Here is a 23144-nt window from a genome sequence, read left to right as displayed (position 1 = left end):
CAAGGTACTGGCAGGGACTGGGCAGACTCGGTCGAAGCCGGACGAAGCCGATCGAATCGGGAGAAGGGTCTCTCCGGCTGTTGGAGATGTCCAGCATGCCATCAATAATGAGATGATTGAGAAAAGATTAAACAAATAATGACACGTGTATGTCCTTAACATCTGAGATATGTGATCAATGGTTAACAGCAATTGTTATTGCTGTTAGATAAGCGACTGATTTCCATAAGGGCAACAGACGGTATGAACTGATGTCTGGGGAGTTCTTTAGCCGTTCAGCCTCCATGGTTGTTCGCTGATGAATAACAATTAGCGAAGTATTTACGATTTAATATTTACAATCTAATGACAAAAGATCATGGCCGTAAGTTGTGCCCGTCCCGCTAAACAGCATTCCATTCAGAGTTTGGTTTTATCCGTAAGAAGATGTATAGAAATTTCGATTTAAAGCTTTCATGACTGCAGGGATTCATCTTCTTGGTTCTTTCGGTAAAGTCACGTAGAAGGGAAGTAATAAAATAATAAAAATTATTTTATTACTTCCCTTAATAATAAAAATTATTTTATTACTTCCCTTCTACGTGACTTTACCGAAAGAACCAAGAAGATGTATAGAAATATATATTTTTTAATTTTCTTTGGGAAGCATCCTGGCTTACCCCACAAAATTCCTGCTTACTCGCGTCCGGCTTCGAGAGGTTTCGACGGCGACGTTTAACACGAGACGCGTGCGGCACCTCCACAACAAAACCGCGCGTCGCATCGTCTGCCGCAGGACGGCAGCACCCTGATGCACATCGCCTCGCAGTGCGGCCACCCCGACACGGCGCTCGCCTTCCTCAAGAAGGGGGTCCCCCTGCAGATGCCCAACAAGGTGAGGCAGGCGGCAGTCCCGACGGTTAGAGAAGGGGCTGCTCCGGCTGTCCCCCGTGAAGCGTTTGCCAACGATCGGGAACGTGGTCCGGTGGTCATCGTCTTTCTGGCCTCGTGCTCAACCTCGTGCTGCGGGAAAAGGGCTGCGCTACCTGAGTAGTGGGCGGGGCTACCTGAGCAGTGGGCGGGGCTACCTGAGTAGTGGGCGGGGCTACCTGAGCAGTGGGCGGGGCTACCTGAGTAGTGGGCGGGGCTCCCTGAGTAGTGGGCGGGGCTACTTGAGTAGTGGGCTGTGCTACCCGAGCAGTGGGTGGGGCTACCCGAGTAGCGGGCGGGGCTACCCGAGTAGTGGGCGGGGCTAACTGAGTAGTGGGCGGGGCTACCCGAGTAGTGGGCGGGGCTACCTGCACAGTGGGAGGGGCTACTTGAGCAGTAGGCAGGGCTAACTGGGTAGTGGTCCCGGCTCAGGCGTGCAGTGGAAAAGGGGTGGCAGCGAGCACGTGCTGAGGCGTGCCTCGCCGCCTCCAGGCCAAAGGGAGCCAAGCATCTTCCATCTCTGTCACGTTTCCCAGAATCAGCATCAGTATTTATACTGGAGGAGGAATCCGATGAGCTATAAAGCTCTTCTCCACAGAGAACGTTACGACAACAAACGATGTTAAGACACGAATGTAGTGCAAAGTACAAGAAAAACAAATCACCCAAAACGTACAAATAAAACTAAGCCATATTCTATGGGTCTTTCGGTAAAGTCACGTAGATAGGTTCAAAGTAACCTATCTCCGTGACTTTACCGAAAGACCCATAGAATATGAATTCCTGCGGTCAGGAAAACTAAACCATCCCCATCCTAGCAGGCAAATCCCTCTGACGTATCAACTTCCTTTTCAGAAGCGACCTGGCCACCACGAATGACAGCTCAACAAAGTGGCTTGTCGCTTGGACATTTATAGCGGACGTGTCGCTGGGCTCAAGTGTCCCCCACGTGTGTCCCCCGCATGTGTCTCCCCCGAGGCCGGTGCTCTGTGCCTGCACGTGGCGGCGCGGAGAGGCCACGCGGCCGTGGTGCGGGCCCTCCTGCAGAAGGGCGCCCCGCCGGACGCTCGTGCCAAGGACGGCCACACGGCGCTGCACGCCGCCACGCTCCACTGCCGCCCCCTCGCCGTGCAGGCGCTGCTCGGGTTCGGGGCACAGGTGCAGCTCACGGGGGGGCCGGTGAGTCCCACGCGGCCCGCAGAAACGGGCACTGCATCGCTCGCGCTCTCGGATGCGCTTCTGCGGCCGTCTGGAACGCTCTTTCTTACGATACGAGGAAGCCACTCGAGTCGTGCACTTTTAAATCGTGTAGATCTGTAACTTTCTTTAGAACTTATTCTTAGGTTTTTTCGGTAAAGTCACGTAGGTAAAAAATTTTAATTAATAAAAGTAAAAAAAAAATCACGACGTTTCGGAGGCAACACAAGCTTCCGTCTTCAGGTGGAACCGTCACAGCACGATAGCTGTATCAAGTGAGAGAAATTCCAAGAAACAGTCTTTGTATATATACTGGTTGAGGGTGGGAGGAGCCAAGGTAGGCCCTGAATATTATTTTTGTGAGGTTCGGTGCGGCTGAAGCACGCTGTTAGGAATGAGCCTTTGTTGTGTAAACTAGGCGCGGATGATGTAAAGGTGCGTGTAAATGGGACTGAGCCTTTTTGTTATGTAGAGATGATGTGGCTGAAATCACTGCCAGGAAATGAGTCTTTGTTGTGTAGAATGGTTGACTGAGCCTATTATTATGTAGAGGTGGTGCGGCTTAAATCGTGACTTTACCGAAAAAACCTAAGAATATGAATCCTTGCAGTCACGAAAGCTTCAAATCTAGAATTTCTTTAGAACTGCTTTTTTTTCAGTTGTCCCCCCCCCAGCACCTCCGATTAGCACGGTTGGCTTCGTACGGCTGCGTGAGAAGTTCAACGTAGGTACGCGTGGGTCCGCGCAGGCGCAGGAGACGCCGCTGCACATCGCCGCCCGGGTGCCCGAGGGGGAGAAGGTGGCCGAGATGCTGCTCAAGAGCGGCGCCAACGTCAACGCCGTTCAGAAGGTGTGGGGGAGCCACAGGCGAATGGGAATAAACGCGAGTCGGCATTTTGTTTAGAAGCGCATTCATAGATGACCGTGGTTCTGCATGAGAAGGTGAGAGACTGAACCACAAGAAGCAGGGGGAGACAGCGAGTGAAGTTACGTGAGCAATGCGAACGATTTGGATGCAACTGGGAATGTTCAACGCAAGGTTCGTGAGTGAATTTATAGCAGTCAAATACTCTAAAGCGCGTGTTGTTCTAAATGTGGAGGGGACACCCGGAGGACCCGGAGAAAAATCAACGCGACCACGTGGAGAGAGAGACACGCAAACTCCAAATATGCAGCAGCAGGCGTCAGAGTTGGGATGGAACCTACAACCTCCTGCATACCAGGCGAGGTAGCTAACGTCTCGTCACCGTGTCACCCCGGGGCAGGACGGGCAGACGGCTTTGCACGTGTCCGCCCGGCACGGACACCTCAAGATGCTGCAGGCTCTGCTGGAGGAGGGAGGAGACCTCACCTGCCTCTCGGAGGTGCTCGCCGGTGGTATCATCACGCCGCGATTAATGCCCAATCAGTTCTTTAACGCTTCCTTCCCACTCACGGCTGGTGAAGGCCACCGGGCATCCGGGAAATTGCACTTCGGTCATTACGATTAGCCAGTAAACGTGCAACATTGCTTCGACGTTGGCCCAACGTTTACCCTTCGGTGGCCCAACCTGTCACGTGTATAAGGATACTTGCTGCGTATATCTTGTAAAGCTCATGGCAGTCCTTTAAAACCACGACGTGACGGAAAAGGCCCAAGCAAGCGTGGACCTGGTGACAGCTCGATCAACGATCTCTGTCGACCGATCGTGGTGTTTAGTCTAGCGTCTTACACAAGCTAAACAGATGTTTATGTTAACGTAAAAAAGTCAAGTCAAAGTGATTTCCTGTTGAAGTGAGCGTTAAGGTGGTGCTCATTGCCAGATTACAGCTGTGGGCAAGTGGTGGAAATTCCACCGTTCTATGGCAGGGGCGAGGATTTCTAGCGGACAGCCACTGTTGACTTCTCCACAAAATGATGCTCATTTTATTGACCTCTGAGGAATGATGAGCGGTTTAATCAACCCCCGAACGAGAATGAGAATTTGCATCCCTCCGCTTGTAAGGCGCTCGCCTTAATTTCTACACCATAAGTAATGCCAACATTTTACAAAATATTAAACTCGTCTTTTTTAAAAAGCACTTTTTATTTCAAAAAATGTGTACTAACATATTTTTTTACTAAAATATTTTTTTCACATATAGAGTAAAACCTTGGATTGCGAGTAACTTGGTCTGCGAGTGTTTTACAAGACGAGCAAACATTTTAAATAAATATAAATTTGATGACTGTCTTTCAAAATCGGTACGCAAGTTTTATTGACTCGGGCTTGAAGTCTTATCGGAGGCTATCCGGGGGATCTTTGTCTTTGTCCGTGGCGAGGCCGGTGAGGGGGTGCTCCACGTGGCGGTGCGTCACGGCCACGTGTCCCTGGTGCGCGAGATCCTGCGAGTCTTCTCCGCCGATCCGCGCCGATTCCAAGCCACGGCGCTCGTCAACCAGGCCAACGAGGTGGGCCTGCCTCGCGATTTAAGAAGCCCTCGCCGTCGTTTCAACAGCCGCATCGTGACATCGACTGCCAACCGTTATACTCCTTTTTAACTGTCCACGCGTGCTCCAATTTCACCTTTTATGCCATCGGAACAGCAAACACAAACACACACGCGCTTGATATTGGCCGTTTGAAGTGGAGCGAGAATTGAGTCGCCAATAAATCGAGGTTGTTGCTGACCCGGCTGTTGACTTATGAGAGCAAACTCGGCAATAGCCGCCTCTCACTCGAGCACACACACACATGCGTTGGTGGGAGCCACCCGCGACGGACGAGTGATGGCGGTGGTCACGCTCTCGCTGTCCACGCAGGAAATTGGATGTTTGTCCACCTGGGCAGCACACCAAGTTTGTGACTTTTATTCGGCAGTAAAGAGTAATACAAAAAATCAATACACGGTTTAGGTCTCTCTCTAGATGTGTTTTCGGGTTGCGCCACAAAGCGTGTGTTGTTCGGCCTGGTGTCCGACGTTCCGCACCCTATGCTGGGAACTCCAAATCAATCTTCCATTTAAAATTCGGCACAAAATCCACACCCTGCTAGTGGTATCAGGTGAATTTAAGGTTATCATTTGACCTTAACTTTATGTTATTGTAATTACAGGGTGCTTAAAAAGAATGTCAGCACTTACATGGGAGTATCGTTTTTAATGGAAAAAGAACGGATAACACACCGTAACATAATAGCTCCGAAGAGTCTCCACTTGTTCGCCATTATTATCAACACACGCCTGGAATCTTCTCCAGTTGGTCTCCAGAGCCTGGAGGCACATTTCTTGTGGTTTTGTTGCAAATTGTCAAAAAAAATTAAGCACCCTGTATCATGCAGCCGGGCCAGTGGTGGCACGCCCGTAATTCAGCGGTGGAGGCAGTGAGAGATGGTGGATCGCACAAATCCCGCGAAGCTCCCTTCCCATGGGCGTAGAGGAGGAGCCATAACCTGGCTCACCAGGAGAACAACGAGGGGACTAATCTCCATCTGTTTCCCATCTGTACGGGGACACAGCGTGGGCCCCTTTCGCGCGCGTGCGTTTGCTCAGTAACTGGCTGAAGGCATCTTCGTCAAGTAAATATCCCGTGTAGCAGGACCCTCCTGAAAAGAGAGACATTCGAATCATTATGGCTTTCCCGAATAAATAAGTATACATTATGTATTTTATACACTAGGAATGTGCGTAATTACGCGATCTAACCCCCCAAAAAAAACCTCTATTATGGATGATATTGGTCGCGAACGCCTCCGTGTTAAACTAGAAATGTACATATTCTTGGTTCTTTTGGTAAAGTCACGTAGACGGGAAATAATAAAGTAATATAAATATATTTATATTATAATATAAATATATTTATATTATTTTATTATTATTATTTCCCTTCTACGTGACTTGACCAAAAGAACCAAGAATATGAATCCCTGCAGTCACGAAAGCTTTAAATACAAATTTAGAAATGTACAATTATCCAATAAAAATCAGGATGCGTACTGAAAGCGCTGTGGGATGTCCTGGCGTGAAAGGCAACTCTATCAGCCACGAATGACCGTATTTGTATCACTATTATATCACTAGGCATGGAATGATGCACGGGATTCATTGATTTAAACCGATCCCGACACTTGCGACACCACGCGCCGAACCCCGCGCACGATCTCGCAGAGCCGCTGTTGCGTTTCGTCAAACGCAACGAGACGCAAACCGTGCAGACAAACAACCAGAAAACTCATTTGAGAAAACGACACCGATGAGAGGGAAAAAACGCGAGGCGACAAATCACAAATCGACGTCTTTAAATCGTCGCCGGTGCCCGCCAGGAGGGAGAGACGCCGCTGCACTTCGCCGTTGAGCTGCCGGGGCCGGCGGGTGGCGGGGAGGTCGCGGAGGTCGTGGAGGTCACACGCCTCCTCCTGCAGCACGGCGCAGACCCCGCCGCACACACGTACCTGGTACGCGCTTACTCACTCACTCACTCGTTTGCTCGCTCACCCGCTCGCTCGCTCACCCGCTCGCTCGCTCACCCGCTCGCTCACCCGCTCGCTCGCTCACCCGCTCGCTCGCTCACTCGCCCACTCGCTCGCTCACTCGCTCGCTCACTCACTCACTCACTCGCTCACTCACCTGCTCACTTACTCACCCGCTCGCTCACTCTCTTGCTCACCCGCTCACTCACTCGCTCACTCGCCCACTCGCTCGCTCACTCACTCGCTCGCTCGCTCACTCACTCACTCGCTCGCCCGCTCACTCACTCACCCCCTCACTTACTCGCCCACTCGCTCGCTCACTCACTCGCTCGCTCACTCGCTCTCTCACTCACTCACTCACTCACTCACTCGCTCACTCACCTGCTCACTTACTCACCTGCTCGCTCACTCTCTTGCTCACCCGCTCACTCACTCGCTCACTCGCCCACTCGCTCGCTCACTCACTCGCTCACTCGCCCACTCACTCGCTCACTCGCTCGCTCGCTCACTCACTCACTCGCTCGCTCACTCGCCCACTCGCTCACTCACTCGCGGTGGAGCGCTCGCAGGCCGTGACTTTGGCTGGTCGCTCCGAGCGACCTCCTCCTCCTCGGTGTCTCCCCCCTCCAGACTGGAGAGACGCCGACGCACTACAGCGCTCGAGCCGGCGGCGTGGCCGCTCTGACGGAGATCCTGAACCACGTCGGTCCAAACGGCGCCCAGAGGGCCCTCAACCGGCAGGCCAAGGTGACCGTGGCCGAACGGGAATCCGCAGGAAGTTGAGGGAATCGATCCCGGTTCGCGACTGCGGTCCGAATGATCGCTTCAGTTGAATTTTGGGTTGGGCCACGGAATTATCCGGCCAACTTTGCGTCATCATCAGTCCCTCCACCACCCGACGCAGCCAAACAAATGGGATTGCCACTTGTGCACGCGTTTAACGACGCACCGCCAATTTTTGTTGCAGCTCACCGAGCAAGTTGGAGAACGGATCTCGCAGCAACATTTTTGCGATGCTTAACGACACAGATTTGTCCAGATCTAATGGCTGATTCAATTGTGAACCATAATATTGGTTGTAAAAGCCCACACTTTGTGCTGCCTGAATGTTGAGAAGTCCTAACATTATTTCCCTCATTGAGACTCGCGAACCGTGCGTTGGTTTTCGCGGTCGTGCTGTTGCGTGTCGGTGCTGGGAGCTTCTTCAGGAACTGATTCCTAGCCACCGTCTTGCAGCCTGGTGGGATTGACAGCTCAGTTCCTGAAGAAGCTCCCAACACGTGGAGCGGAACGTCGGACGTCATGCCGAACAACACGCGGTACAGCCCGAAAACACCATCGGAAGCTATACTCTGCACTTGTCCGAGTTTATAGATGCTTAATTGCTCTCCTTGTTCTAGATAAGGCAATGCCTTATCTAGTGAATATTTAGTTTTTGAAAGCTATGCAGCATGCTGGGGCATTGGTGAAATAAACCAATACCGATACACGCCGTTTCCCACGAAGTGAGGGTGACGTCACCACGGCTCCGGTGCCAGGCCAGGTGCACTTTGAAATTAAACACACGCGTGACCGCAACCCTGCAGAACGGATGGACACCTCTCATGGTGGCGGTCGAGGAGGGGCGCCTGGAGGTCGTGAATCTTCTGCTGGAGAACCACGCGAGAGTCGACGTCTTCGACGAGGTCTGGACTCCAGGGAGGAGCCGCCACCGGCTGCTCCGGTCTCCCGGCCATCGCTTTTCTCGGGGAGGGGTGGGGGGGGGGTCGGGGAGGGGTCTTTATTTTTTTCTTCAGGAGGTCGCTGGGTTCACGAAACTCCAGTGGTGGCAGTAACAGTGTCCTCCCATCATCATTCATCATCGTCGTCGTCATCATAATTTCCCATCTGCTGTGTCAGTCCCCTCTCCTCTCCAGCGCCTCTTCCTGCACTCCATCATCAGTCCGTCGTGTTGCCACTCGCGCTGACACTCATTTTTCTGGATTCCTGTTTGGTGGCATTTTTATGACGTGACCACGGCAAAGTTTGCGTTCATTCATTCATTCTTTCCGCTACGGTTCATCAAGATGAGACGCTCTGGAAATTAAGACGTACTCCAAAGTTGTGCCTGGTGTTGCTTCACTTATTTGATAGGCTTTTTTATTTGTCCAGGAAAGTCACACTGAGTCGTAGGACTCCGTTTCAGGAGGGTCCTGCTACAGTGGGTTTTTATTTCAAGAGATGTTTTCAGCCGATTCATTATTTTACAAGTGGGAGGAAACCGGAGCACCCGGAGGAAACGTGAGGGGGAAACACTCCATCCCCGTACAGATGTAAACATATGGCGATTAGTCCCCTTGCTGTACCGCCTTCTCCTGGTGAGCCAGTGCATGACCCCTCAACAGCGCCGGATTACGGCCCACGTGGCATCGTAGCCACCAGCGCCCAGCTAAAGTTATTCAACTGTGGCCACACACACACACACATCCGCTGGATTAAAACACAGTATGCACCCTTACCATGTGCTTTTAAGTACAGTCTGTGCCCCTATAACGCTGTAGTTGCCTTCCTGAAGAACACCGCGTTACAGACAAATCGCGTTTAAAGAAATAATATATCATGTAGGGTAGAGCACAGTCCGCGATATCACGTGAGATGCGTACGCAGGCTGAACAAACGCCGAGGCGTGTGGGTAGCATCTAGAAGCATCCAGCAGCATCCCAGTGCCTTGCGTGACGATGCTGCGCCGAGGCAGCCGTACAACCGCTCATTCCTACTCGCTCTGCGACGTGGTTTTGTTCGCTCAATCGCCGTTACATCATGAAAATAACAACAACAACACGCGGCGTTACAGGAGTAGAGGCTGTCTGGGGGGAAACAAAACGACACGCGTCTTGATCCAGCGTACGCAGCGTCGCCCGTTGTCACGGCGTACACAGCGGCGCTATGCCGGATCTGAACCCCCCCCCCCCCTCCCCCGCTGCCACCCCTGAGCGCCGAGGAGCGTCCCCGCGTTTGTCTTTCTGCCGCAGCACGGCAAGGCGGCGCTGCACCTGGCGGCGGAGTCGGGCCGCGCCGGCGTGGCGGGCGAGCTGCTGCGGCGCGGCGCCTTCGCCAACGCCAAGAGCAAGCTGGGCCACACGCCGCTGCACGCGGCCGCGGGAGCGGGCCACGCGGCCCTCGTGCTGCTGCTCGCGCGGACGCACGGCGCCGCCGTGGACGCGCTCACGCTGGTGAGGGGGGTGGCGGAGGACGTGGACGTGCTCACGCTGGTGAGGGGGAGGAGGAGGAGGTGGACGCGGTGACGGAGCCGACTGTCCACGGGTCCAGAACCAAATGTTCGAAATTGCAGAGTTGGCGGAGCTTTTAGCGGTTAGTTTTTTTTTTTCACGTGGGCATTGTCGGTGACTTTTGGCGTAACCGCTTGAGGTGAGTGGGTTATCAAATCATTAATGAAAAATATGATTAAAATGAAAAATATAGCCTTGCAAAGTAAATTGGTTCTGTGAATGTTTTGCGACTGTAGGCGGTACCGATTTCTGCTCTGCCTCACGGGCGACCAGAAGAGCACTGGAAGCAACCCTTTGTAGAGCGACGTCATCGATGGGCCGTGTGAACTGAAGTCAATGGCCAAATGTTCCGCACGCCCTGATCCACGTGACACACCATCCCAGAATCCGAATCTCCGTGTCACAGGCCATAGCCGTCGTGCCCGGCTAACATTGTTGAATCTCGTCGCGCGCTCGTTTCCATCCCCGTGCCGTTGCCTTGGCATCTCCTCTCGGCGCAGCGGAGGAGGACGCCGCTGCACCTGGCCGCGACGGGCGGGCAGCTGGACGTGTGCAGGACCCTGCTGCAGCTGAAGGCCGACGTGAACGCCGCCGACGACGTAGGTCCCTCCGGTTGCGCACGAGGTAGAGAGAAGGGCAGGAGGGGCATAGCGCTTTTTAATGTTGAACTTTAATATCTCTTGTTTAACACGTAGGCTTTCGCGACCAATAATATTCATAATCAACGTTTTTGGGTTTAGATCGCGTTATTTATAAATGTGTCGTAACCCTCCACCACCCGACACGGCCAATCAGTAAAAAAGTGTCACGTTGACAAAAGACAAATAGTTCACTGCTTTAGCCCACCGGTGTGTTGAAGCGTGAAACCACAACATTTACAATTTTTGAGTACGACGTTTCGCTGGTAATTGCATCCAGCATCATCGGGCAATTCACCAGAATGGTGAGGCTCTGCTCTGTCTCCCGTTCTTATATAGAGCATATCTCTATTTAAGAATGTATTTTTCTATTTTAAAAAGCAGGTTTTTCGGTGGGGTACTGTCCGTAAACTATCAGTACATTGTCGTTATTTTCTGGCACTTCGCCAGTGAATGAAGTGACCACAAAATGACTGTGCCAAAAATCGTCACCTTAATCGTGGTTAATTCAAGATGATGACGACGACGACGACGATGGCACACAATGTTCCTCCAGGGTGGGCAGACAGCGCTGCACCTTGCCGCTGACAGCGGCCACCCGTCGGTGGTGGCGCTGTTCGTGGAGCGGCACCCCGCGCTGGTTGCCGTGGCCGACGGGCGAGGCCGCACGTGCGCGCACATCGCGGCCGCCAGGGGCAGCGCCCCCGTGCTGCGCCAGCTGCTGCGGCACCACCGCCCCGGAGTGACGGCCGTGCGGAGCCAGGTCAGGGGGTCGCGCCGGGCCCGCCCCCCCCCCGCCCCCTTTCCAGTGACTCCTCGTTTATTGAAATTGGTGGAGCGGTCGATCAGAAATCCTCCGGACAAAGAAATGTATATACAGTCAACAGATTTGCAAGTTATTGTATAGATACCTGGCTGGATGGGACTGTGGAAATAAAAAAAAGGTCACGCATCCAACGTCTGGTCAGCAGACTGATTGAGCCGAACATAATTATCATAATGCCCTCGTATTTCTCCCAGAATGTCACGGAGGCTCAAGGGTCCTGCATTGAGACATTTAGCCACTGCTAGCGGAAGGGCCTCAACTGCAGAGAGGGTTTTTTGGCCTACTCTTCCACACTGGCCAGACGTCTTGCAAGAGGCGAGAAACACCCACACTTGACCCCAGCTCGTACGAGCTGCTGATCGACGGGTGCACACTTTTATACTGCCGGGTGGACATGGACACGGAGATTTAACAAACACCTGCGTTCATTGTGTAGTCCTCACGTTACAGCGTAATACAGAGTGTATGTGGATATGCGTACTCACAGATTAGCGGCTGATCAGTACTTGTGTCGGGAGGTCAAACCGTACCGGAGACCTCAAAGATGCCATCGCGGAGTCACGAAGTTGACAGAGTTGGCCGTACCTTTATATTTAAACTAAGCTATATATATATATTTATCTTACCAGGTAAGGCCCACTGAGCTGTGTAGACCTTTTTTTTCAGAAGCGACCTGGCCACAATGATGGCTCAACGAAGCGGCTCATGCCGTGTACATTTATATCAGCCACATACTCTGAATGCAAGTTGATTCTAGATGTGTAGGGAGGACCCAGAGCGAAATTCACGCAACCACGGCGAGAGAGAGAGAGAGAACATGCAAAGTCCAAATATACAACAGGAGTCAGGGTCAGGATCGAACCCACAACCTGCTGTATACCAGGAGATGTAGGTAACATCTTGCCATCGAACCCCGGCGGGTGCTTAAAGTGTCTGTGTGCGTTGTGCTTGAAATGTCTGTGTGTAAGTTGTGCGTGCAGGCGCTTGAAGTGTCTGTGTGCGTTGTGCGTGCAGGTGCTTGAAGTGTCTGTGTGTGTTGTGCTTGAAGTGTCTGTGTGTGTTGTGCGTGCAGGTGCTTGAAGTGTCTGTGTGCGTTGTGCGTGCAGGTGCTTGAAGTGTCTGTGTGCGTCAAGGCGCTTGAAGTGTCTGTGTGCGTGCAGGTGTTTAAAGTGTCTGTGTGCGTCGTGCGTGCAGGTGCTTGAAGTGTCTGTGTGCGTCGTGCGTGCAGGTGCTTGAAGTGTCTGTGTGCGTCGTGCGTGCAGGCGCTTGAAGTGTCTGTGTGCGTTGTGCTTGAAGTGTCTGTGTGCGTCGTGCGTGCAGGCGAGCGGGTCGACCCCACTACAGCTGGCCGCCGCCGGGGGCCACGCCGAGGCCGTGAGAATCCTCCTGGAGGCCGGAGCCTCCCCCGCTGCTGAAGACTCCGTGAGCCGGCGCCCTCCAACCCCCCCCCGCTCCGCACCAACACAAACCCCTCTCCCCCTCACACATCACCGTCATGGCAGCGCCAAATCGGATCGCAGCGTTCACCGAGTCAAGTTTTTGTCTCGGGATACCATTTAATAAAATTTCTGGTTGTAAAGTGTGGGTGCTTCCTCGTCATTATCATCATCCTCGCCATCGTCGCCATCCTCATCATCACCATCCTCGCCATCGTCACCATCCTCGTCATCGTCACCATCCTCATCATCATCACCGCCATGAAGACAGGCAGGCTATGCTCGTCTGTGAAACGTGGAGTCTTTGTGGCAGCATCGGGCCGTACGATGTCACGGACACCAAACCTATTCGGTGACGACGACAGCGACGATGGACGTGCTGCTGCTGCGTACGCTTCTGCAGTGGTATCTGCGACGTCTCTCGTCTGTGCAGGAGGGCATGGCGGCCATTCACCTCGCAGCAAAGCACGGGCACACCGACGTGCTGGAAGCTCTGAAGCAAAGATTTCCGTTCAATGTGACCAGCACCAAGGTTCCACCGAGACGTTGATTCATTCTTCTTGGGGTTGTCAACCCTTTCAGCAACACACCGCAATTCAGGGCGTGTCTCGCACTAAGTTGATCGATTACTTCATTGGGAAAACGACAAATGAACATGCTGCATGAAGGTGCTGCATTCACGTTGTGCCGCACAGGGACAGCTGCCATAAGGGGGCTAAATAAAAAATAAACCTTCACCCTGGCATTAGTATAATAGAGATGAGATCTGATGAAAGATTGTTTTGAGTTGCTGTGGCATTTAGGAGCCCCATAAATTTAAATCCTTTATAGTGTGTGCGCTATGGATCTCTGTGGAAGTCTATGGAGCTGTATATGAGTCTATGGGTCTCACTATGGGTCTTTACCCATTTAAATTCCGGCGCTCTGTCCACTTCGTGCCACGTACGAGATGGCTAGCACTGGAAGATACCCCTCGACTGGACTGCTTGCAGTGCATTGGGATGTTTGGGATGAGATGCGATATAAGCCACTTGGAGTTGCCGAGGCATTTAAGCAAGCACCACCGCGCCTGCAAATCCTCGCCATCGCCCAGCTTGCACGCCGCTTGCGTCGGTAAAGAAATCCTCGCTCGTTTGCCCCCAGACCGGCTTCACGGCGCTCCACGTCGCCGCGCGCTTTGGGCAGGTCGACTTTGCTCGGGAGATGCTGGCGAGCGTCCCGGCCGCCGCTGAGAGCGCGCGCCCGAACCCCGTCAACGTCGCCGCCGGCAGAGACGCAGCTCAGGAGGTGCGGGCAGGGGCAGCCGGAGCGTCGGTCATTTGTGTCTCAACCAAGTCGCGGAACTAGCGTCGGGGGCAGGGAGCGCCTTGCCTCCCCCCACCCCTGGTGGCCAAAGCTACGAGTTGGGGCCCCTCTTGACAACCACCACGTGATATGTTCTCAGCGGCATTGGGACCCCCACCTGACCGATTGCCGCACCCCCTTGCTCCGTGACCGGCTCTGCCTATGGCCTGGGTCCCATGTCGCAATGGCAGTGATATGTGAAAGAGAGAAATTTCGTCTCGCAGTTCACAGCCCTTTGTGAGTTTACTGCCGGACGAAGGCCTCGCCACGCCGTGTCGGGAGTGGTGGGGGGGGGGGGGGTTGTTTGACCATACTTCACCATGCCGGTCAGTGCAGGTTTTTGTTCTGCTAAACACAGTCGTCGAGCAAAGGCCTAAACGCCCTTTGGCCAGCGATAAAATCCCAGCACTATTGAAGGTGTACAAGATAAGGGTTCGCGTTTCTTGCGTTGTGCAAGGTAGCAATAACTTGGGAATCGAGACGATGTGGAGGCAATTCCAAAGTTGGACAGTGTAAGGGAAGAGGCACAATCATTGTTGTGACTTGCAGTGTGGTGTGGTTGGACAGTGCGGATGAGACGAAACAGCCTGGCAGACAAGTGTCCTAAATTAGCACGGTTGCCAACGTACGGTGCTAAACAAGTTCCACATTCATGAATAAATGTTGGTGGAGGAATGAACGAGTGAAGTTCACGGAAACAGTAACCACGGTAGGAGAGACTGAAGAGTGATAAGGAGGCAACTGACTGGTCAAGATGAGGATAGATATACGGGAGCAGGACAGCAGTGGATTTTTCTGCAGTGCACTCTGCTGCCCGCGACGTAACCCCACAACAGCTTGTAACGACCTGTGCGGGTCATGTGGGCTGTTTGACCATACTTCACTCTGTGGGCGGGTAACCAGCTCCAAGGGGTGAGGTTTGTTATCAGTGCCCGTGAGCTAGCGGATGACGTTCAGCCGGTGCTGCGTGCCCTGTCCTCCGTGTGTCTGTGGTGAGCTAAACGTAAAAACTAGAGCCGGGATGAGATGTGACGAGGCATTAAGTGCCCCATAAATGCTTATCTTTAGCTCTGAGTGTAAGTCTACACGTCTCGATACGAGTGTATGGGTCACCAGTGTATGGGTCACCATACACTTGCTCTCAATGTGAGTTTACGTGTCTCCGCATGGGGCTTTCCCCAATTGCAAGCCGGCGCTGCGTGCAGGTTGCGCCACATAGGGGCGGCTGCCACTGGGAGTCCCCTTGGCAAGACTGCCACAGGACATTGGAATGGCCGAGACGAGATGTGATGAGGGTTTCGCTTTGGGTTTCCGAGGCGTGCGAGGGAGGCTGCCAACGTTCTTACGCTCTCTTCCTGTGCGACAGAGCGGCCTCACTCCGCTTCACCTGGCGGCTCAGGCCGGCCACGAGGGCCTCGTGCGGCTCCTCCTCAACCACCCGAGCACGCCGGAGGACTTGCAGGTCGGCCCGCAGGCAGGTCCCGCCGCAACAGCGCTCACGACAACGACGAAGGCAACAGCGGTTCCCTCTGGCCAGCTCTCCGTGTTGTCGACTACCTGCTGCTGTCCAGGCTTGGGGCGTTTCTCTTTTACTCTGCCTGTGACCACCGACTGCCCCTCTCTGTAAAATAACCTTGCCCACTGTTGAGATCCGGTCGCGTTAAGATGCTATATGAATCCAAATTGTATCATATCGTACATAGGTCTATATACATTTATCGGGTTTCTATGTAATTCTGTGGGCCTCTGTGTGAGTCTTATGATCTCTCCATAAATCTTTAGATATCTATATCGATGTAAGTGTATGGATTTCCAATTATATCGGTCTTTATGTGAGTCTACGTACGTCTTTGTATGTAAGTCCAGGCTTAATAACCTCAAACTTGCCCACCGGTTCTGTACAGCATCTTGTGATGCAGCCCCGTTCAATCCCCCCGCATGCGTGCGTCTTCTCCGGGCGCTCTACTTGCCTCCCACATGTAAACACTCATACTGGTAGGAACCTCCTGGTTACACCAGCCCACAGGGGATTATTGTGTCCGTCCGTCGTGCATCAAAAAATGGGAGGGGTGGGGCTGGGTGGAGAGGGGAGGGTGGGGAGGGGCTGGGTGGGGAGGGGCTGGGTGGGGAGGGGAGGGTGGGGAGGGGCTGGGTGGGGAGGGTGGGGAGGGGCTGGGTGGGGAGGGTGGGGCTGGGTGGGGGGTGGGAGGAGTGGGGCGGGGTGGGGAGGGGCTGGTCACCCCGTGGTGCCCTTAAACGTTTAACCTACTCACGCCGGCTTGTGCCCGCCCTCATAGTCGGCCATATTTGCGGAATACACCACGCCACCGTTGACCCTGGCCATTGACCAAGCAACCCAACATTCCTATCAGCTCCCTCCGCAGGAATGTGTTTAATCAGCTGAAAAGATCTTAATATATAGAGGACCGGAGAGCTTGGGAAATTGTTGATTGTTTCGGTTCAGTGCCCAGCTGCTGCCTTCCTGGTTGTCTGTGGTTCCTTGTGCCTTTGAGTTGTTCTCTCTCTCTTTGAGTGCGAGTGAAAACTGTGCACGTTACAAGTTGGCACCCTGATGCAATACACTCATGTGCACGAATTGCTTTGTTAAAAAATATTGGCATACAAATATTTCGGAATTTGAAACCAAGGTTCCTAAATATTCGTTCTTGGGAAATCATGCAAGGTGAGCGTGTACGTTCCATATTCTCTTTCACTGGCTCAGCGCTGTGACCCTTTAGTCACCCAACCACCTCATATCTCCCGGGTTTCAACGGCAAGCCGGCGATTTCGTTAATCAGATGGTAAGGCCCCATTGTGCTTAGCAGCGCTGTTACGAGGATGACCACTGCCCAGGACCGCCGGCAGTGATGACAGCTACAAGACATTGAAAACGTATTTCTTTAGAACTGCTTTTTGTGTTTAGTCCTTCCCCCGCAACTCTGATTAGTACGGTTAGCTATTGATCGTGTGAAAGAAGTTCAACGCACACATCGCAGGGTATAAATGTGCCAACTAACCAGAGCCAAAAAAAAAAATAATTGACGCAAACTCGCCACGCCAGAATTCTAACGCGTAGCGTGTGCCGGTCGTGCTTCCCGATGGGGCCACGCGTGCCACGTCGCAGGCCACGACGCCGCTGCACCTCGCCTGCCAGGGCGGCCACGCGGCCGTTGCGGGGCTGCTGCTGAGCCGCGCCGCGTTGCCGCTGTTGCGCACGCCCGACCAGCGCGGACACTCGTGCCTGCACCTCGCCGCCACCGCCGGCCACGTGGAGACGCTGAGGCTCCTGCTGGGCCAGGGCGCCGACATCAATGCCACCGACAAGGTGCGCCCGAATGACGGTGCGGTGGTCGTCTACGTTGAACTATCTGACTTGTTTCGCACCGTACGTAGTCAACCGCGCTAATTGGTACACATATATTGAAGGAAATAGGCGTGGTGTTGCCGCCCGTGCGGCCGTGTCTTTGCCCACGCACTTCGCCACAGTAGCGAGATGTTATCTACCTCTCCTGGTATACAGCTCGTGGGTTTGATCCTGACGTGACCAGTCTCCTAGCGATTGAGAGCTTAGTTCGTGGGAAGACGACTGCCACTTCTGTTTGGACACGTCGCCCCTTCTTGACGAGCAAACTCCTGCAGCAAATTGGGCTCAGTTCAGTTGGCGGTCGACGTTCGAAGTGGACTGCGACCCTCAAAGGAATGGCGCCGCCCCCGTGGTCGCCCCCCTACGCGATCCGTGGATCAAACAAATCACTCGAGACGCCGGCGTATGGCAGCAAGAGCGGTTTAAGCGAATGCTGTCGCAACACGTCACGCGCAATGCTCCTTCGCTGACTCCGCGTGATGAACGAATGAATCTCCGTCTCTCGCTCTCCCCCGCCGGTGTCGGCAGAGCGGCTGCACCCCGCTGCACGTGGCCGCCCGAGCCGGCCGCCTCCCCGCGGTGCGCGCGCTGCTGGAGAGCGGCGCGGCCGGCTCGGCCGAGTGTCGTGACGGCCGCACGGCCCTCGAGCACGCGGCCGGCGGGGGCCACCGCCATGTGCTGGCGTTTCTGCTGCGCCACTCGACCCCCGCCACCCAGCGCCTCATCCACAACCGCAGGGTGAGCGCCGTGTCCGGTCGCTGTTCGCCGAGCTGCGTTGGCTTCCGGTTGACGAACGAATACGTTTTGAGGTCGTGCTCCTCCACAAATGAGCCACAATACCTTGCTGATCTCATATTCTTAGGTTTTTTCGGTAAAGTCACGTAGGTAAAAAATTAAAATTTATAAAAGTAAAATTAAATAAAAGTAAAATAAAAATCACGACGTTTCGGAGGCAACACAAGCTTCCATCTTCAGGTGGAACCGTCACAGCACGCTTGCGTTTTTTTTACTTGATACAGCTATCGTGCTGTGACGGTTCCACCTGAAGACGGAAGCTTGTGTTGCCTCCGAAACGTCGTGATTTTTATTTTATTTTACTTTTATAAAAACAAATTTTTACCTACGTGACTTTACCGAAAAAACCTAAGAATATGAATCCTTGCAGTCACGAAAGCTTCAAATCTAGAAATACTTGCTGATCTCGTCAAGGAGCATAAACCATCATCGCGTGAACTCCGGTCATCCTCGCAGCGGCGACTTTTAGTTGACCATCGAACGCTTTCATATGTGCTTCTGCAGCCGTGTGGAACTCTCCTCCATCCGATATTAGGAAGCCACTCAAGCTATGCACTTTTAAATCTCGATTGAAAACTAATTTCTTTATAACTACTTTTTGTGTTTAGTTTGTTGTCCTTCCCCCGTACCTCCGATTAGCACAGTCGGCTACGTACGGTGCAAAAGAAGTTCAGCACACATCGTCTATAACACAATCAGTGACGGGAAATATCTGTCGACAAAGAATTTCTTATTTTAGTCGACGGTGACCGTGAATGGCCACGCCGCTCCCCCGCGTGCCTTGCCGGCCTTAGTCGGTGCCCGCTAACAGCACTCGACCTGAACAACCCGTGTGGGCAATACGGAGGACGTTTGTCTTCATCCGTGTGCGCGTGTGTGCGTGTGTGTGCGTGTGTGCGTGTGTGCGCGAGGCTCCTGCAGTTCGTGTACGACCTGGTAGTGTGCGGGCAGCAGTGCGAGTTCCGCGTGATCGACGACTTCGTGCTGCTGGCGCCCGCGCCCCTGGAGGCGGCGGTGAAGCTGACGCGGGCGCTCGGCGCGGCCGCCCTGCGCGAGAAGGAGCGCTCCGTCGACCTCGAGCTGGCAGCGCGCCACTGCCAGGTGGGCACCCCGAAGTGGACACTGCCAGGTGGTGCGAGCCAAGGGCATCGTAGCGCAGTGGAACAGCCAATGTACTATCGCTCCAGCAGAAGTTAAACACTGGTGATCATCATTACCCTTGTCACCATTGATGATGATAAGGATCGTGGTGACTGCAGGATATTGGACCTAACGTTCCTTATTCACACTGGCCAGACTTTGTGGAAGAGGCGCGAGTAGCCACGCTGTCCGACGACACTAAGACTCGCGACTAAACGAAATCCACCGCCTTAGTTGAAACGACAAAAATAGTTATCGGCTAGATCAAGACTAAGACTAAAACAAATAGATGAACGCCGGCTGCCACCCCGTGCCCGTGCGCTCCCCGCTCTCCGTCCAGGCACTGGCCACGGACCTGCTGTCTCTTGCCGTGGGCTCGCAAAGCGCCGGCGCCGCCCATCTGCTGCGGGCCGTGGACGAGCGCGGCCTCTCGCTGCTCGACGTGCTCATCGAGTGCCACCAGCGCGAGGTGGCGGCGCACCCCGCCGTGCAGCACCACCTGAGCGACGTGTGGCGGGGAGGCCTCCGCTGGCCCTCCTGGTGCCTCGCGCTGCTCCTGCTCGGATTCCTCGTCTGCCCACCCCTCTGGGTCGCCTTCTCGCTTCCTCTCGGCCACAGGTACGTGGGGGGGGGGGGGGGGCAGGGGCAGAGGGCAACTTCTAGCAGAGACGCCACGGAGAGTGAGATGCAGAGGTCGCAACCGGGTACCTGATACCTGTACCCTACCTGATACCCGGCAACCCGTACCCGGCCGGGTACGGGTACCCGTTTGCGACCCTGGTGCGGCCGGGTACGGGTAAGGGTAAGGAATCAAAACCCGTTTGCGACCTCTGGTGAGATGTTAACTACCTCGCCTGGTATGCAGGATGTCGTAGGTTCGATCCCGTCTCTGACGCCTGGATATTTAGAGTTTGCGTGTCTCTCTCCCCGTAATCGCGTGGGTCCTCAGGTTTTTCTCTCCACAATTTAGAATCAACGTGCACTTAGAGTATTTGGCTGTTAGAAATGTCCACGTGATAAGCCACTTTGTTGAGCTTCTGAAATAGAGCTATATAGCTCAGTGGGCCTTAACTAGTAAAATAAAAATAGATTATAGTTTATTAAACGTCCTAGCGGTTGTTAGTGGCGTTGTACATACTCATAATAACACACTATATTTACATATAATCTTCCACTCTTCTGGTATTGTGGGATATTTGTATCCCCATTGATCTGTCCCGGTCTAACTCAGGGGTGGTTTAATCCACGTGCATCTTGCAGTTTCGTTGATTTATTGATTGATAGGGTAGAGCGGCGGCACCGTGGATATCACAAACCTGGCGACCTGAGTTGAGCAAAAAAATCCTAAACATTCCAATGGTGACAATAACATGTGAGCATCCGGGAAAATTGACGGTTACGCCACGCAACTCACTGGGTGAAGGCGGTTCATAAATACGTGAGACAGTCCGACATGCGACGTACTCGCCTTAGAGCAACTGCCCCAGACGCTCACGACGACTTTGCAGGTTTACTCGGATCCCGATCATCAAGTTCCTGTGCCATCTTGCGTCGCACCTGTTCCTGCTGTCGCTGTTCGTGCTCACGGTGGTGTGGCCTCCTGTGACGCCCATCGCCGAGGGCCACCTGCTGCCCTCGTGGAACGAGTGGCTCCTGCTCACCTGGCTGCTGGGCCTGCTGCTCGCCGAGTTGCGTCAGGGCCGGCTCGTCGGCCGAGGCAGCGGTGAGACGCACCAAGTGGGGCGGTCGCACGGCCTGGCGGTAGTGCGTTCGCGACGCTTGGCTGTGGAGGTTCACGGTTTTTAATGCGGCGCCTGCCCCGGTTTATTACTGCGGGGGTATCAACCGTAAATTGAAAACAAATTTTTTTCGATTGAAAATTCATTTCTTCGATTAGCACGGTTGGCTACGTCCGGCACGAAGGAACTTCAACATCCATACGTACGCATGTACGTACAGTATGTACGTACGGCCGACGCTGACAAGCAGCGTTTGCTGCGTGCTTGTCGTTGCCAGGAGGGTCGCGGTTCGGCCTCGCCTGGATCCGGCTGCTGGTGCTCGGCTTGTCGGGCTTGGCCCTGCTGTGCCACCTGTCGGCGCTCGCCTTCCCGGCGGGCTCGCACGCCCTGCTCGAGTGCCTCTGCGCACGCAACGTCCTGCTGGCCAAGGCGCTGGCCTTCTGCTGCGTGCAGCTGCTCGACTTCCTCTCCTTCCACCACCTCTTCGGTCCGTGGGCCATCATCATCAGCGACCTCATGAAGGACCTCGCCAGGTATCGCTTCACGCAGAGAAGAAACAAACGCAAATATCCCACGTGCAACCGTTGACAGACTGTCGGGGCGGGTGCGGTTAGCGAGCACCTATGAAGGCCGGCACGGCACATCGGGGGGTGGGTGGCCAATACCGTGCCAACACCAATGCTACCTTGCCACAGTTTGGGGAGGCCTTCATCCGGCAGTGGACTGATCAGCATTATAACGCTGCGCCCAAATGCTGCCGCAGCTGGAGACGCTTCGCAAAACTTCGCTTAAAACGAAAATTTACAGTCGTAGCGAAAGAGAAAATGCTGCCGGGGTGACTGCGCGAGTGCCGCGTTCCGCTCCTGTGTTCCCACTCTTCCCCAGGTTCGGCATGGTGCTGGGGATCTTCCACGTGGCGTTCACGCTGCACCTCACGGCGCTGTGCCAGCCCGTGTACCCGCAGGGCGACCCGGTGGGAAACTCGTCGACGGCGGCGGCGGCGTGGGACGCGACCACGGCGGCGCAGACGACCCTGGACGTCACCGTGCTGCTCTTCTTTTCCCTCTTCGGCATGGGCGACCAAAACTCCCTGCCGGACGTGAGCCGCTCGCCGTCCATCGTGTCCACCCTCGTCAACGCCACGTTCGGGGTCTACCTCATCGTCACGCTCATCGTGCTCATCAACCTGCTCATCGCCATGATGAGCGACACGTACCAGCGCATCCAGGCGCAGTCCGACACGCAGTGGAAGTTCGGCCGCGCCGTCCTCGTGAGGGAGGCGACGCGTCGCACGTCGCCGCCGGCTCCCCTCAACGTCGTCACGCAGCTGCTGCAGCAGCTCCAGCGCTGCGCATGCAGGAAGGGTACGAACCAGGTGGTCCAAACAAACAAGAGGCAAAGATCCCCCGTGTTAGCCTGGAAAGGCTCTTGGTGTGGCAAGTGCTATTAGCGAGTAGCACTTATGAAGGCCGCCGCGGCACACGAGGGGGGTGGATGTTTACATTTCGCGCCGGGTACTCATTTGAGGCTGAGTCGAGCTAGGGGAGGCCTGTGACCGGTTCAGATAATTGTCACTGGTGTTGGCTGTGAGCGGGGATCGAACTCGAGTTGCGGGGTTCGCAGCGCAGCGCGCTACCACTCCCCACTACCGCCAAATGGTCCACACACATAAATATGCACATGTTATGGAAAAACTGAAAAATATTGCCTGCTACTGTGAAAAAAAATACAGCAAGCCTGTAGCGTGACCTTGTTTAAAGTGGGGCAGACAATAACTCAAGGGGGGGCACGACGCACTAATGTTAAACAAACGTTATACGAACGATAAACGCTGAACAGAATAAGTAGCAATGCGATCTGCTTGTGCCTATTGTGCATTCTGCATGAGCTCTCACCCCCCGCGCAGAAGAGGAAAGGTCATGACCGCCATCACTGAATTGTACTATATTTTTGCATATTTTTGTTTACAAATCTTCAGGGGCAGCACGTAAATCATTGTGTTGAATGCAGCACTCACCACACTAAGAGAGTCCCGAAAGGGGCAGTGCTCAGCCCTATTC

General features: G+C 54.1%; 1 protein-coding gene across 1 annotated transcript in view; it reads left to right on the top strand.

Annotated features, from left to right (window-relative positions):
- LOC144724377 (uncharacterized) overlaps window positions 1-22534 on the top strand; it is a 30337-nt gene extending 7803 nt beyond the window's left edge. Inside the window, exons 9-30 of the mRNA XM_078603462.1 lie at window positions 776-874; window positions 1888-2088; window positions 2855-2956; window positions 3372-3582; window positions 4362-4537; window positions 6387-6518; window positions 7164-7280; window positions 8120-8218; window positions 9545-9745; window positions 10303-10401; window positions 11006-11203; window positions 12587-12688; window positions 13136-13234; window positions 13846-13989; window positions 15413-15501; window positions 17152-17371; window positions 17939-18148; window positions 19127-19306; window positions 19686-19963; window positions 20854-21044; window positions 21362-21617; window positions 21970-22534. Coding sequence (XP_078459588.1) covers window positions 776-874; window positions 1888-2088; window positions 2855-2956; window positions 3372-3582; window positions 4362-4537; window positions 6387-6518; window positions 7164-7280; window positions 8120-8218; window positions 9545-9745; window positions 10303-10401; window positions 11006-11203; window positions 12587-12688; window positions 13136-13234; window positions 13846-13989; window positions 15413-15501; window positions 17152-17371; window positions 17939-18148; window positions 19127-19306; window positions 19686-19963; window positions 20854-21044; window positions 21362-21617; window positions 21970-22534 — 3969 coding nt within the window. The remainder of the gene's footprint in view (window positions 1-775; window positions 875-1887; window positions 2089-2854; window positions 2957-3371; window positions 3583-4361; window positions 4538-6386; window positions 6519-7163; window positions 7281-8119; window positions 8219-9544; window positions 9746-10302; window positions 10402-11005; window positions 11204-12586; window positions 12689-13135; window positions 13235-13845; window positions 13990-15412; window positions 15502-17151; window positions 17372-17938; window positions 18149-19126; window positions 19307-19685; window positions 19964-20853; window positions 21045-21361; window positions 21618-21969) is intronic.
- The last annotated feature ends 610 nt before the right edge of the window (window positions 22535-23144 follow it).

Source organism: Lampetra planeri, chromosome 2 (genome assembly GCF_965212315.1).
Source record: "Lampetra planeri chromosome 2, kcLamPlan1.2.h2, whole genome shotgun sequence".
NCBI lineage: Eukaryota > Metazoa > Chordata > Hyperoartia > Petromyzontiformes > Petromyzontidae > Lampetra > Lampetra planeri.
Note: the sequence above shows the minus strand (reverse complement) of the source record. Positions and strands in the feature narration are given on the sequence as shown.